The sequence below is a fragment of the Thunnus albacares genome, chromosome 9 (assembly GCF_914725855.1).
Source record: "Thunnus albacares chromosome 9, fThuAlb1.1, whole genome shotgun sequence".
Taxonomy (NCBI): Eukaryota; Metazoa; Chordata; class Actinopteri; order Scombriformes; family Scombridae; genus Thunnus; species Thunnus albacares.
Window position 1 is genome coordinate 19,154,309 of NC_058114.1, and position 14,046 is coordinate 19,168,354.

The window sequence follows — 14,046 nt, forward strand, 5'->3', positions numbered from 1 at the left end:
AGAAGCGTTTCTCAGTTTCATACAGAATGATGGGAGCTATCGTCTTATACAGAGTAAGAGAAAAGTAAGAAGCGAGAGTCCAAAGCCTTAAAACTTCTTACCTTTATGCTATAAATTTGACATTATAAGACTATGCGGTCGTATATTTGTGCTGGACTGGAAAGACTTCTGTTAAAAAAAGAGCAAAAAGCATGACTTGTGTTAAGAATAGTTGTGGTGATTATTTATACATTTCCACTCACCAGTCAGACAGTGTTCTTAATAAATCTGGTGACAAAGTGCAAACAGAGCGAGACATTCCTCGACACCTCACACAGAGTTATTGCCAGGTGAATAAATGTTTTCTCACTCACCTCCTGTAACACAACATGACAGACACGCACAGCAACAGGCTCCTGGTGTGAAGCTGTGTTTCTTTTGCTAAGTGGAATCCTTTCAGATATTTCTCCGAGGTGTGTTATTCCAAAAGCATTTAAGAAATTTACCACTCGGCACACAGCTCAGTTCGTACATATATATATAAAACAGGCAGACTGTGTGGAATGACTTCATGTTGTTAAATATTTGCTCACGTTACCACATCATTTTTGATCACGAGGATGTTAAGAGAAAAAGCTAAGAAACAGTCTTCAATGGTTCTTTTGTTTCCAGAAATTCAAAAACTCCTTTATTAAAAAATATAATAAAAATTCAGAACATTCAAATACACTTTCACTTAAATGTAAAAGAACAGACTATAAATTTGTGCTCGGGTAATATGTAAAAATGCATTAAATCATGCATGCAACATTACAAGAAACACATACATGAGTATCTGTTCTTTATATTTTAAAAGGTGTCATACATTGTTCACTTTGATACATATTTTGTCAAAAGTAGGTATATTTTCTCTGCCAAGGCAAAATGCAAATAAATTTCAGGGGAGAAGAGCGCCACTGTTTTCTGTGAAATAAGCACCATTTCAGTTGTGCAATCTGATTGAAGGGATTTAAAACAGCTTGTTTAAGACTTTTTTTTTTTTACATTGTTATTCATGATGACAAGTTTTCCTCAAAGTTACAGCACACATACAGCCAATAGTACAGCCATGCATTGCTTAAAAATCCATTGATAACTTAAGATAACTTAACATCTAGTCCAGCCTGACTGTAGCTACAAAATATCATAAATACAAAAGGATTCATTTAGCTGCAGTTAGCAAGAAATGATTGACTTATTTATTCTCTTCGGTCAGGTCAGCTTCTGTGAAACAAAGAACAAACATCAGTGATGAGCTCTTCTTTTTGTTTCTGTTTTTAGTTTTTCAGTTTTTAAGGAGTGATATGACTAATGAGTTCGACTTACACATGGATCCTGCAGTTTCTTGCTTGTACGTAGCTTCCTGTGTATCTAATGTCGCACCGCACCTCATTATTGGAGAAATCTGACTCCTGGACAAGCTGAGAGGGGTTCACTGTCACCTGAGAAATATGGAAAAGACATGAGTCTAAATAAATAAATTGCAGCGTTGCTCACTGCTACTCAGTTCTTTTAAATTCAATTTGACTTCAGTTGTATGAAAAAGTGCTGTTGTCTCATCATTAATCAGCTGCTTATATATCTTGTCCGATTCATTAATCAGCTCTAAACTCCCACCTTGAGTATGTAGTTTCCTGGCGGTACGTCAGTGATGTCAATCCACTGACAGTCGATGTTGGCATGATACGTATCATAGCAACCAGGACCAAGCCCCTGAGGAAAAGCCAATTTTATCATCTGATGACTTAAAGAATGAATCTGTATTTAAAATGTATCAATGGCATAAATTCATTCCACATTTAACAAATCAAACAACCAAACAAACATGGAAGGACGGTTGGTTGGTTCAAAGGACATAAATAAACCAAACAGACCAACCTGTGTGTGGGCAGTGCAGGCGAAGCGCCGTCGTACCCCCGGGTCACATGACGTGTCCTCCAGACAGAAACTGGCCTTGTGTCCCTCAGCCACCTTCTGTCCAGTGGAGACGTCCAGCAGGTCATAGTTACTAAAAGCCTCCATACTGTGGTAGTGCCTGAGGACAGAGAGAAGAAAGAAATATATATATAATCATCATATGCTCATCAGTACCAACAAAATACACAAAGCAGGGATGTTTGACAGACTCTTCGATAATAAAATATAGGATGAGTTCCTCAGAAATTATTTATCTCGTAAATATCTTTCATTATTTGCAGGTGGATTAAGGAAGGATTAAAGACAGCCATACTTATTTCACCGGAAAGGTGACGAGCAGTGACTCAATGTAAGAGACATATTCAAGTGGAATAAGCTACTACAAGCTCAGGCTCGCAATTGATAAATATGATTAAAAAAAGACGCTGAAGAGTTAACGAATAAGTGAAAGACTGTCAACAACTGTAGTGTGAGTTAGTGTTTCTCATTGCTGTGTGTAAATGTTTGATTTCCTTGCAGATTTGTTTTCACTTTATTATTTTATTCACATTTTGACTTTGCTTTACATTTGATTTGTCTTTGTGAGGACTGACTGCTAATATGGATCCTAATAAAACAAAGAATAATAAGCAAAAGTAGACGAACACCGGACAAAACTAAATGATTAAACTACATGAATTATGATCACCTGTCTGTTGTACAACGCTGTGCAGGGACTGTGTGGTGTGTTTATATATATGTATGTAACAGTGAACTCACTGATGACAGCTGTGCCATTCCCACTCATGTCTGGGCTTCACTGGAAGGAAGTCTGCTGTTCCTTGGTTCTTCACGCGCTGTGGGAACCGCAGCAGGACTCTGTAGTCCAGATCTCTCACACTTGGATGGTATGCAGACCTGGAGGGAAGAGAAACGACAGTCAAGTTTAACTTAAGCATCTTTACTATGAGCTGACAGAGAGAAAACCTATAAAAGAGTTTATAGCTGTGACTCTCTAGTATCATTATTTGTTTGTGGCATCTTTATGTCACATTATAATTAACATATTCTTCATATTTTACTGCACACTGAACCTCATCTTCTTCTCACTGACCAGGTGACATAATTTTATGATTTACTGTTGAAGTGACAGAGGTGGTTTCTGGTCTTGCCTCAGGAGGTTTTTGCATTCACCTACGGAATCCTTTGCTTTTCATTTCAAAGCTTATTTTACTTGGCAAAGTGGTTGCTCAGATCAGAGGAGAGAACCTCAAGCGGTTGCCAGGTTTGAGTCCAGCGGCTCTGTCACTCAACTGTAACTTCCAAACAGGACTCAGGCCAGCACACATCCTAATGTGGCAACCTCAAAGGAATCCTCAACAGTTATCATTATATTTTTTTCTTTATTGACACATGTGTACCCCATTGATTTTTGTGTTTAAAGTTGTCTAGAGCAGCGGGTCTCAACCTTGGGTCCAGGGACCCCCAGGGGTCCTTGAGGGGTTTCCAGGGGGTCCGCAGAGAAATGGGGAGTATTTAACTATTATTTCATTGACTAGAAGTTAGTCCAATGAGAGAATGTATAAGAATGACTATTCTGTTCATAGGTTTCACTGTTAATCTGCCAATCTACAGTCTAGACGGTTATTGAATAATTAAATCTTATCAGATGGGGATCCCTGAGACTACATTTATTAAAGACGGGTCCACTGCCTGATGTGTATCAATTTGGGGTCCTTAACACCAAAAGGTTGAGAACTACTGGTCTAGAGGAGCTGCTGAGTTATAAAATTTCACTCATACCAAAGACAAAGTGCACTGTATAAGAGGAAAGATTAAATTATTTACTTACAGAAATCTTTTCTGATTAATTAATTAGTCCTACTTGACTGGCAGATTTATGCAGTGTAATGATAAATTAAAAAAGTGCACCTGGACAGACAGTTCTCCTCACCCGCACAGCGGAGTGAGTACATCTGCGCTCTCTGGATGTAAGAGGCAGCCTGGATGTAGTAAGGGTCAGGAACCAGGTCTGGGAGACCTGCAGAAAAGATCAATCAACAAGGTTCATACACAAAAGGACTCAGTCATAAATGTAGGGTCATTTACTTTTGGTTAAAAGTTTTGTAAAATTTGGGTTTTAATCAGTTAAATGAGTCTTTAATCTACAGTGGAGAAGAGGTGGAAGCTTTTCAGTTCTACTCTCCACTGAAATGGGAGTATTAAACATAATAATGTGGTATAATCAACAGAAATGTATCATTGTTATCATCAGAACATGTATCTTACCTGTATCTATAGTAAGAGATCTACATCTATCTCCTGATTTGATATACAAATGTAGAAAATAATACTAAAAGATAATTAATAAAAACAACCCTAATTTTACTTTAGATACACGAGTGCTTTTGATATCAAACATGTATAATATGCATCTACTTGAACAGATTATTGAATAGAGAACTTGGATACTTACACTGCCATAAATTATAGAGATAATTTCCCCACCACTGCTGACTAACTACTAATGACTTGTTCCCAGTCTATCAATCAAACATTTAATTTAAATTTTGCTCAGAGCTTCTCATAAATGAGACATTACTTTTGTCAGAGGGGAGCATTAACTCTCACTATCATTAAAAATGCATTTAAATGTGTGTTAGAAAAAAAGAGAATTAAATTTTGAACATGAAAACGGGCACAGGGCATCTAGTATGTAGCTTTACGCAGCGTTTCAACTATAAACGAGTCGTGATTGATGAGGCGTGCTGATTATTTAGATTATTCAGATGGTTTAGGGTGTTAACAATTAAGAAATATTTTTTATAACGTCCAAACTTTTTGTGTTAGGCTGACTACTTTTCATACACTTTAATTTAAGTTACACTTTAGCTCAAGTTTTAATCTCTCTTGTCTGCCGTACCATTGTGGAAGAACCTGGTGCCGTAGCCAGTCCCTGGCGGAGGGCGCGAAGGGACCCTGTTCCTGCGGTCGGGCGGGTAAACTTCATAGAAAACTGAGTTCCTGTGATGAATACTATGTGGATTCCGTGGGTCACTCGTCTCCGTCCATGTTGTATCCGGCCTTGGACGAGGAAAGTGTACTTCTACCGCGTTACTGGACAGCGCTGTGGGATTTGTCCTTGGTGTGGCTCTGGTTAATGAGTTCGCTCTGTAAGGTCTGCGAGCGTCTCCCAAACTGGTTTGCTGCGGGATGGGACGTCCATTCCCCGCATCCTCGGCCATGGTGACCAATCCAGTTGTGGCAGGTGACCGGGATGTTGAATCCCAGCTCTCTGGTCTTGACCGGCCGCCTCCGCCGTGCGTAAAGTCCGGAGATCTTACCGGTGCCTCAGTGGTTTGTTGTGCTCCAGTGACATCTCCAGGTGTGCTCCGGCCTCCTCTTGGGATTCCGCTGCCGGAGAACTCCTGCATGGTGGGGGAAGCGGGGGCGCTGGCGACAGTATCTGCAGTGGTTGCGGTTCGCGGTGGGGACTGATTGTGTGTCCCGGGTCGTCCAGAGGGGAGCAAATACTGACCTGCTTCAGCACCAAGAGACAACGCATCCATTTGTCTGAGGTCGTTACGTTTGGAGTGAACTCCGGCTGCCTCCTCGAGGTCTCCAGATCTGGTCCTTGTGGATCTACTGAGCGCAACAGGAGGGTGAGGTCGGTTAAAATGGTTTTTTGTTGTCAATAAGAGCTGAGGGCGTCTTCTGGTCTGCGTGGGTGAGCGATATTGAGTCCCCGTGCTCAGTAAACTGTACACCTGACCGTTATTCTCCCACTGAATACGGTGTCTCCACGGCCCCTCACGTGTGCGTAAATGTTGCTGTCCGGTACCAAAACACACCAGAAAATCAAGAAGGCAAATTAATAAAAACGCAAACTTCTCCATTGCTCAAAGTGTTGTTTTCTTTATCTGAAGGGTTCCAGAGAGGCTCCTGAGACCATTAACGATGAACATGTGAATTTGATCTGGGTGATGAGTTGCTGTTTTGAACACTTGACTCCGTCACGCAGTTACGCACAGCATCAAGACAGAGAGAGTTTGTGTTGAGACGTCTTCAAGTGTCTGTAATGTGAGTTTCTCGCAGAAAAAAAATGCTTTTATCCTCCCAAGTAGAGCAAGGAGCAGCACTCACTCTGTCTTGTCACAATTTAACCATTTCACCACCATTAACGGGATGGGCTTCACACCAGAAACTCAACTGACTAAAATTAAATCCTCAAGGTGAGAAATAGCGGCCTTTTCACCACCATGAAATGGTTTCAAATGTTCCTTTATGACACTCAGTGCGTCCTGACGCTTATTTAATTCAACAATCATAGTTCTAGTGGTTATATGTGATTCCTTAAAGGCATGATTACATTTACAGGTTATTCTTCAATAAAAATACGCATAGAAGTGCACTTCAGTGTGGCCTCTGTTTTTATATAAACTGGAAGTGCATCATTGAACAGATGGGAGGCACAATGAGCAGTGTTTTCTGGAAAGAAATGAGGCCACGTTAATATCAATATCTTGGCTCATACACTACAGATACAGTAGGTGGTGTACAGTATACAACATACAGTATAGGACCATCCTGGCCTCCATTCAACCTGCTTCATTAACACACTGAAGCAAGGTCGACTTATTCACCACATGGTGGCAGTGAAGGCTTACAGAAAGTCAGAGCTATTTTTTACCAAGGACTCGTGACTTTTGCAGGTGTCACCACGTCACAGCTCGTTTTTCTATAGCTCTGAATATGAATAGAGATAAGACAAAGATGAGAAGTGACTAGAAAGTTCTGCTCAGTAATTTAGAATTAAAGATAAACTGATAAACTTCTCGCTGTAGTTAAAAATAACTTGTATTCATGATTCTCTGAAGGGTAAAACCTGTGTGAACTTGTAATTAAGATACACAGTACCAGTCTTATCTCCCCAAAGATGTCTGCACTCATGTCTTAACATAGGCTGTGTGACACTCTTCAAACCCAGGTTAAATTTATATTTATAGCCCTTTATCACTGCTGTATGTTTAAAGGCCTTCACATCCTTCATGGCTTATATGCAACACTGTCTGCTAGAAATTACATATTCATATGCGACCTAAACTCTTTTTAAACTTGTTTCCAAATGTATACGATATGTGTAATATATGTGACATATCAGGGAGCTCTTTACATCTTATAGTAGACATATCTAACCATGCAGTTTGGGTCTAACATCAGTCTAGTTTGGGATATTTAAACTGTATGAATCTCATGTTTTGTTTATACAATTGGACTGTATGAGCTCCTGATTTAAAGGGATCCGCTTTGGATTTATAATAACGAATTATTTGATTTGTTTTATTTTATTTTATTTGAGAAGACCATGAGATCAAATCCACTGAGTCTGGATTTGATATCATTGTCTTCTCAAAATAATCTTGTTTTTGGTTTGACATGCTTGCATTGTTGATTCCCGGTTGACATTGTGGGTGTAGGTGATGTGCTGTTGTGTGTGGCTTTGTATTTTGTGTGGTGTGTCCTGTGTGTTTTTTGCTTTGTGCTGTTTGTTATTGTGCTGTTAGATGTTTTAATTGTAAGGGACTGCAGATGAAAATTAGCTTGAAGCTAAATCTGGTATAAATGGATAAATAAATACAATAACAATAACGTAGTTAATGTTGTAAAGCCGTAGCATGAATAATAATGCCTGGATCTGGGTTGTTGGTTGATGTTTTTCCATCATGATATCTCCTCTACAGACTTTTCAAGGTCTTGATTGTTGAAATGTAAAGACTCTGAGTCATGTTTGGTGGTGAGACATGACAGTTGTTTATTTATTACTCATAATCTTACTGGGTGACAGGTCAGTAAAGGCACCACTGACATGACTGTTGTATCAGGATGAAAATGTTGATCTTTTAGGACAGACAGAGTGTCAGAGGGCAGAAACATGCTGAAAACAAAATCAAATACTTCCATTGAGGTCTATTAATTTTCCAAAACTTGTATTGTCTTATTGTATTTTGATCAAATCTGCAAACTTTTTTTTGCAGATCTCATTCTTGTATCCCACAGCAAACAGCAACTGTCAGGCTTTTGTGGTAGATTTCCATGAAGTTGTCTCCACCTTCACTTTCACTGTTTGCACACATAATAAAGACGCTGCAGATTGTCTTACAGTGAGTGAGAAGGAATCACCCTTCACCCTCTTTTGCTCCACTCATCCTCTGCAACAGCATTTGTGTCTGTAGGGACGTGCAGGCAGACTGGTGGTCAGGAGCATAGTGCCAGTCCCGAGGGCATAGTGACGAATACGGCCAGCACAATGAGGATTAGAGGAGGTCAGAGTGTATTAAACCTCTCATATCTGCTCCTGCAGCAACACCACAAGAACCTCTCGCTAAATATACCCACACACCGTGGCAGGCACTCAGAGCCTTTCAGCAATCTGTGTGAGTATAAATCCATGAGTGAGTGTGAGAAACAGGAGTAGGGAAGTGCGTGTGTGTGTGTGTGTGTGTGTGTGTGTGTGTGTGTGTGTGTGTGTGTTTGATCACGGGGTCCAGGCAGGCCAGGTCTAGTTGGCTCAGACAAGCTTTAACTGGATGACTGTCATTCCTTCAGTATGTCTGCTGGTCTCTCAGTGTAAGCACTTAAGGTTTCTCAGTCGGTGCCACACCTCCGTCTCCTAACTTGTTGACACACATGATTTAAACCACCACCTCCTCTGGCTCTAACGTCACACATGCGGGACCTGATACCATCAATGAACACTGGCTTTAGTTTCCTTAAAAACCGCTTTGGAGGTTAAAGAGGCAGAACTATTTTACTGGAGGTCTTTTGTGAAAAATTACCAGATGAGATGTAATAAAAATACATCGAGTCAGTTTACATGTGCACGAATATTCTGGTTTTGAGTCTTATCCTGGTTTGGATCATATGAAGGATGTGGCGTTTACATGGAACATGAGAAAGTTGGTTATTCATATTCCTGAAACCTGAATACATAACAGCTTCAACAGCTTTCCCTTTATTTCAGTGTGTTGACTGTCATTACATCATTTCCCATCATATTATTTGTTTTACTAACTAACTACTATGAAACTTGAGTTGATGATGCACCTACAAATATGGCAGAAAATGACCAGAAACCTGGATGAGGTGTTTACATGCTGCAGTATCCTGGTTTCTATCAGACTAATCCAGCCAGCATATCCAGGTTTCTCAAAACCAAAATTAAAAAAAAAAAAATCCAAATCCAGGCTTCTGAAACCAAGAAAAAGTGTTTACATGTGTAACATGAAACCATGATGCCCCAAAATACTGGATCATAACCTGGATAGTAATGTGCATGAAAACGCACTGACTCACGTACTGTACTTTAAGGATAGGCTCACAACTGTTCAAGTCTGTCTTAAAACAACAGTCAGGTCAGCTCATATGAACAGTGAAAGAGGTTTTCCTTGCTGTTATCATTCCTCCTGTTCATACTAGATATTAAAAGATCATTCAAATGCGCTTTCAATGTAAGTGATCGGGAACAAAATCCACAGTGTGTCCACACAGTCACAAAAACGCATATAAAAGTTTTTCTGAAGCTTATATGAGGATTCAGCAGTCTGAGTTAGTCATATCAAGTGGATATCTGCCACATTTTTAGTCTTTTTAGCATCAGTGTTTTCCTGCTGAGCTGTGGTGGAAGTATAGTAACAAAAAGAGGGACTTTGGCACTAAAAAGACTGTAACGTTGAAAGATATCTTCTGTTGTATCTGGTTGTCAAGTGTTGATCTTGTTGGACAGACAGAGTCTCAGAGGGCAGAGACATGCTGAAAACAAAATGAAATACTTCCATTGAAGTCTTTTCATTTTCCAAAACTTGTTTTGTCTTATTTTACTTTCCTCAAATCTGCAACCCTTTTTGCAGATCTCATTCCTGTCCACCAGATGCTCCTGGACTTTCTTGCCTTATTCCCACACCTACCTGCTCACCTGTTGCCAGTTATCTTCACCTGCTGCTCATTACCTCATAAGTCCCAGAAGCTTAAATATTGGTCCATTTGCCACCAGATCACCAATGTTGCTTTGTTGTATACTTGCGTTCCAGCCTCCTGTTCCTGCCTTTACCTCCAAGTGGTTCTGACCTGCCCGCTTTGCCCTCTGGACTCGTTTGCCAGTTTGGACTACCTTTTCATTGCTGACCTGTTAACCTGTTTTTTCAGCATTCACTTATTAAAGCCTCTTTCATTCAACCTGTCCTGCACTGGTGTCTGCATTTGGATCCTCCTCCTGTTTGCTTTGTTACCTCGTACCAACAATGGTGTCAATATTTCATGAACGGGTCATAAGTTTGGTATGTAAACTCTTAATCCCCAGTGGTGACATTCCACCTCTGGTTCTGAATGTGAACATGTGGATGATAAACTAAAGTTTAAATTTGACAACAGTGAGTGACAGTTTTTCCATGCAGGTAATAAACCTCAGTGTCCCATGACGCAAGTTTAGAATCCAATTGTGAATCCAATTCAAATGTCACTTACTCATTTATCCAAATTTAAAACTTCAATATAAACTCAACTAAAAGACTGAAGGTAAATTTTTTGACCTTTTAAACAGCTTGACAAAAATCCAATTTACCTTTTTGTTTCTGCAGCTTTCAACCACATCAAACTCCAACAACCACATCTCCATTTGCTGAGGAAGGCCATGAGATGTGGTGGAAAGCAATTTGTACATTGTGCTGTGACATTTCATCCAAACCATTATGTAATGTTTCAGAGCAACGTTGATTGACCTCATGCACATGTTAAATTATTGTAACCATGTGAAGAAGCCATTCATCACAGTCCTCTATTCCAAAAAGGCATTTAAGAGATAAAAGTAAGGATGGTTTGATTCCTGACATGCACACAAACTAACACAATAATGTACTGTATGTGCATACATACATCATTAAAAACAGAAAGCAGTCTACATGCTCAGCGTAACCTTGATAGTTCATCTCTCCATGACGTGTATTTAGCCTCAACATGCTGCAGTTACACTCTGCTCTTGGGCATAATTGTGTGTGTGTGTACCTGATATATAACTGACGTCAGAAAGGCCCCACTGGTGACGGACATGTTTCAGTCACATGGTTCACCTGAGCTGTGGAGTAATGAGGTCAGGTTTGTCCAGGAAAATGTCTAGACTGGATTTGTTTTCACCGTAAGGCAGCTCAAGGGTAACGTGGCCACTGTTTTTGTGGTGAAATGTGCATTAGTTGACATGTGCATCTGTTGTTGTAAACATTTTGATGATATGTTTGTAGAAAGTGCTTTGAAACAGAAATCTTATCATCTTTTCTCTTGTTTGTCTTCGGTGAACAGATCCACCTGAGTGCATGCCTCCACAGCCGACACACACTGATGTCATTTTTAGCACTGGGAGTCCAGGCCAGTGTGGTTTCATCCACATCCACCTGTTAGAGCGTCACAACAATCACCTTGTCACTTCACTTCCACAAGACACACACATGATAGATTACGTACACTTGCAGCTGATGTCATTGAGGAGCTGAAAGACCGGTTGTTACTGTAATAGGTGTTAATGAAACAGGTTTAATGGGGTTTATCAGAAACCTTTATGAATGTGAGGCTGAGGAAGATTAGCTCTCCACATAGAGGAAAATGTGCTCATTCTTTTAATAGTTTATGACACACAATAACAACACAATGTAGTTTAGTAATAAAATGAACAGTATTTGTCTTATGAAGACATATTTTACATTTTTACAATGTTTTACTATCTACTAACTGAATCTGTTTATACATTAATAAATATCTGCCACCTATATTAGTGTTATGAAATGTTTAATTGTTTATATACTGCTTATAAATGCTGAATTAGGGGACTTAAAGTGTTACCATCAGATGCTCTTCCAGCATTTAAAACACTGATGGGTTCCTGAAGTTAACTGTTGCTGTCTGATCATTTCTAACTTTATTATTCCTCAACTGGGACTCAAAATGACCCAAATAACTTCTGCCGGCTCACTGAGCAGTCACATACCTGAGAGGAAAACCCCAACACACATGAAAGCCGACTAATGAAAGAACTGTTGGTTTTCAATCCACTTTTGAAATGCGGTTCCCTAAAATACATGCACCTACCTGACCTTGGTCTTTATTTAGCAGTGGTATGATAAGCTGAAGTTCACACTGACTGCTCTGCTACTACTATATTCCCTCTCAGGGGGGAAACGAGAAATTATTGTGGCCTATTTTTACATGTGGAAACATAGGTGATATCAGCACGTGACGTGGGGCCTCATGCGCCTTAAATCCAGTGCTAATGGCCTAAATCTCATGGTTAGTCTGTGACCTACTCAGGCATCTACTTGTGGCGAGGCAGGTCAGTTATTTCAGAGCTAATGTTGAAAAACTCCAGGGACAGATATGGATGTTCGACAGAGCCTTTCCTGCTCCGACAATATGTGGATGTAGTTCATATGGATTGTTTTATATCCTCTGTAGTGGTGGAAGAAGAATCCTTTATTTAAGTAAAAGTAACAATACAGCAATATAAAAATACTCCATTACAGGTAAAAGTCCTGCATGAAAACTACTTGAGTAAAAGTACACAAGTATTAACAGTAAAATGTACTTAAAGTATTAAAGTTAAAGTACTCATTTTTATTATATATGACATTAGATTATTAATACTGAAGCATCAATGTGTAAGCAGCATGTTACTGTTGTAGCTGCTGGAGGAGGAGCTAGTTTGGGCTACTTTATATACAGTTAGCTAGTTTAGGCCAGTGGTTCCCAACCTAGGGGTTGGGTCCCTCCAAAGGGTCATCAGATAAATCTGAGGGGTCGTGAGATGATTAATGGAAGAGGAAAGAAGATACACAAAACTGTTTTCAGTTTTTGGACTTTTTCTCTAATCTTTGATATTTGGTTGAAATGAAAAAATGTGAGAAGTTTAGAGGGAAAAATCTATTTTGTGGAGCTCATAGACATCTGTGGCCGTACTCACAAACAGGAGAGCTCCTGACTTAGCCTAAAAATTTCTAACAAGGAGTCCTCGTTTAGGGGTGATTTAGGAAAATTATCAGAGCAACTCTGAGCAACTTTTACCTTGGTGAGGAGGTGTTGTTGACCCTGTTGCTACATATGATTAATTCTTTTAAAAGGTGTGATTGGTTGATCCAAAAAAAAAGGAAAAGAAAAATGAAAGGCACTCTTAGTGATAATGGGCATAGAATGGGCAGTGAAATAAATAGACCTTATCATAGAATTTAGTCCCTATTAAAACATGGTGTAATTATAAATACTATTGTATGTAATGAACATACTTTAATAGTAGCCTATGAAATGTTTGAAAACACAGGCCTGCTTGTGCAGTAGCCTGTTCACATGCTGATAGTTATTTATTTTCTTATGTTTATTTACCATATTGGTCATTATAGTACTTCTATCTATTTGATATTAACAGGTGGAAATGGCTCAGCTTTCATCAGTTTCTGTGATTGCTGGTCAGTTTATAAGTAGCAGTGTTGGTTGGCATGTAAATCTTTTTTTCCAGCTGCCAAATATCTTCGTGTTGTGATCACTTTCATCTCTGGCGTTATAGTTATTGGGTCATTGGATGGGACATGTGAGCGTATCTCTATTGAGATCGACCACAAACATTATCCCTGAATGATCTAATCTGCAGTGTTTCATAAACTGTCATTCAGCGTTTGGGGAATGTTTCTCCCTCCTCTTTGTATTTCCGCCATTTTCTCCTAAGAGTTTTTCATCATAGGAGCTCTCTTAAGGGCTAAGATGCTTTGTGAATAAATTTTATCTTTACCAGGATCTAGTCTTAACTGTAATTCTAAAAACTCTCTAAGAATTTCATTACTAGGAGCAACTCTTTGTACTGGGAAGCTTTATGAACGTGAGCCTGACTACACACGGCTTTTTGTAAAATGTCAAAAGCCAAAAAGGTTGGAAACACTGGTTTCATCTTTTACAATATTTTGTATTTTATAAGTTTGTTATATTATCAATTGTGTCAAATCCTCATCTGAAAAGTAACTAAAGATGTCAGATAAATGTAGTGGAGTAGAAAGTACAATATTTCCCTCTGAAATGTAGTGAAGTGGAAGTAAAAAAATAAAAAAA

At 39.3% G+C, this 14,046-nt stretch overlaps 1 protein-coding gene across 1 annotated transcript; it reads right to left on the reverse strand.

Annotated features, from left to right (window-relative positions):
* Positions 1 to 670: 670 nt before the first annotated feature.
* Positions 671 to 7,429, reverse strand: loxl5a (lysyl oxidase-like 5a). Its single transcript, XM_044360583.1, has 7 exons — positions 4,838 to 7,429; positions 3,847 to 3,955; positions 2,695 to 2,832; positions 1,897 to 2,053; positions 1,636 to 1,731; positions 1,345 to 1,460; positions 671 to 1,242 (listed from the first exon to the last, which is right to left on the reverse strand). The coding sequence occupies exons 1-7, from the start codon at positions 5,808 to 5,810 to the stop codon at positions 1,236 to 1,238; spliced, it is 1,596 nt and encodes a 531-aa protein (XP_044216518.1). The 5' UTR covers positions 5,811 to 7,429; the 3' UTR covers positions 671 to 1,235.
* Positions 7,430 to 14,046: the final 6,617 nt, after the last annotated feature.

Coding starts and splice junctions, on each gene's coding strand:
- loxl5a (XM_044360583.1), bottom strand. CDS start 5,810: ATGGAGAAGTTTGCGTTTTTATTAATTTGCCTTCTTGATTTTCTGGTG. Junction 1,732..1,896: donor CCTGCACTGCCCACACACAG/GTTGGTCTGTTT, acceptor GCTTTTCCTCAG/GGGCTTGGTCCTGGTTGCTA. Junction 1,461..1,635: donor CAGGAAACTACATACTCAAG/GTGGGAGTTTAG, acceptor CATATTTCTCAG/GTGACAGTGAACCCCTCTCA.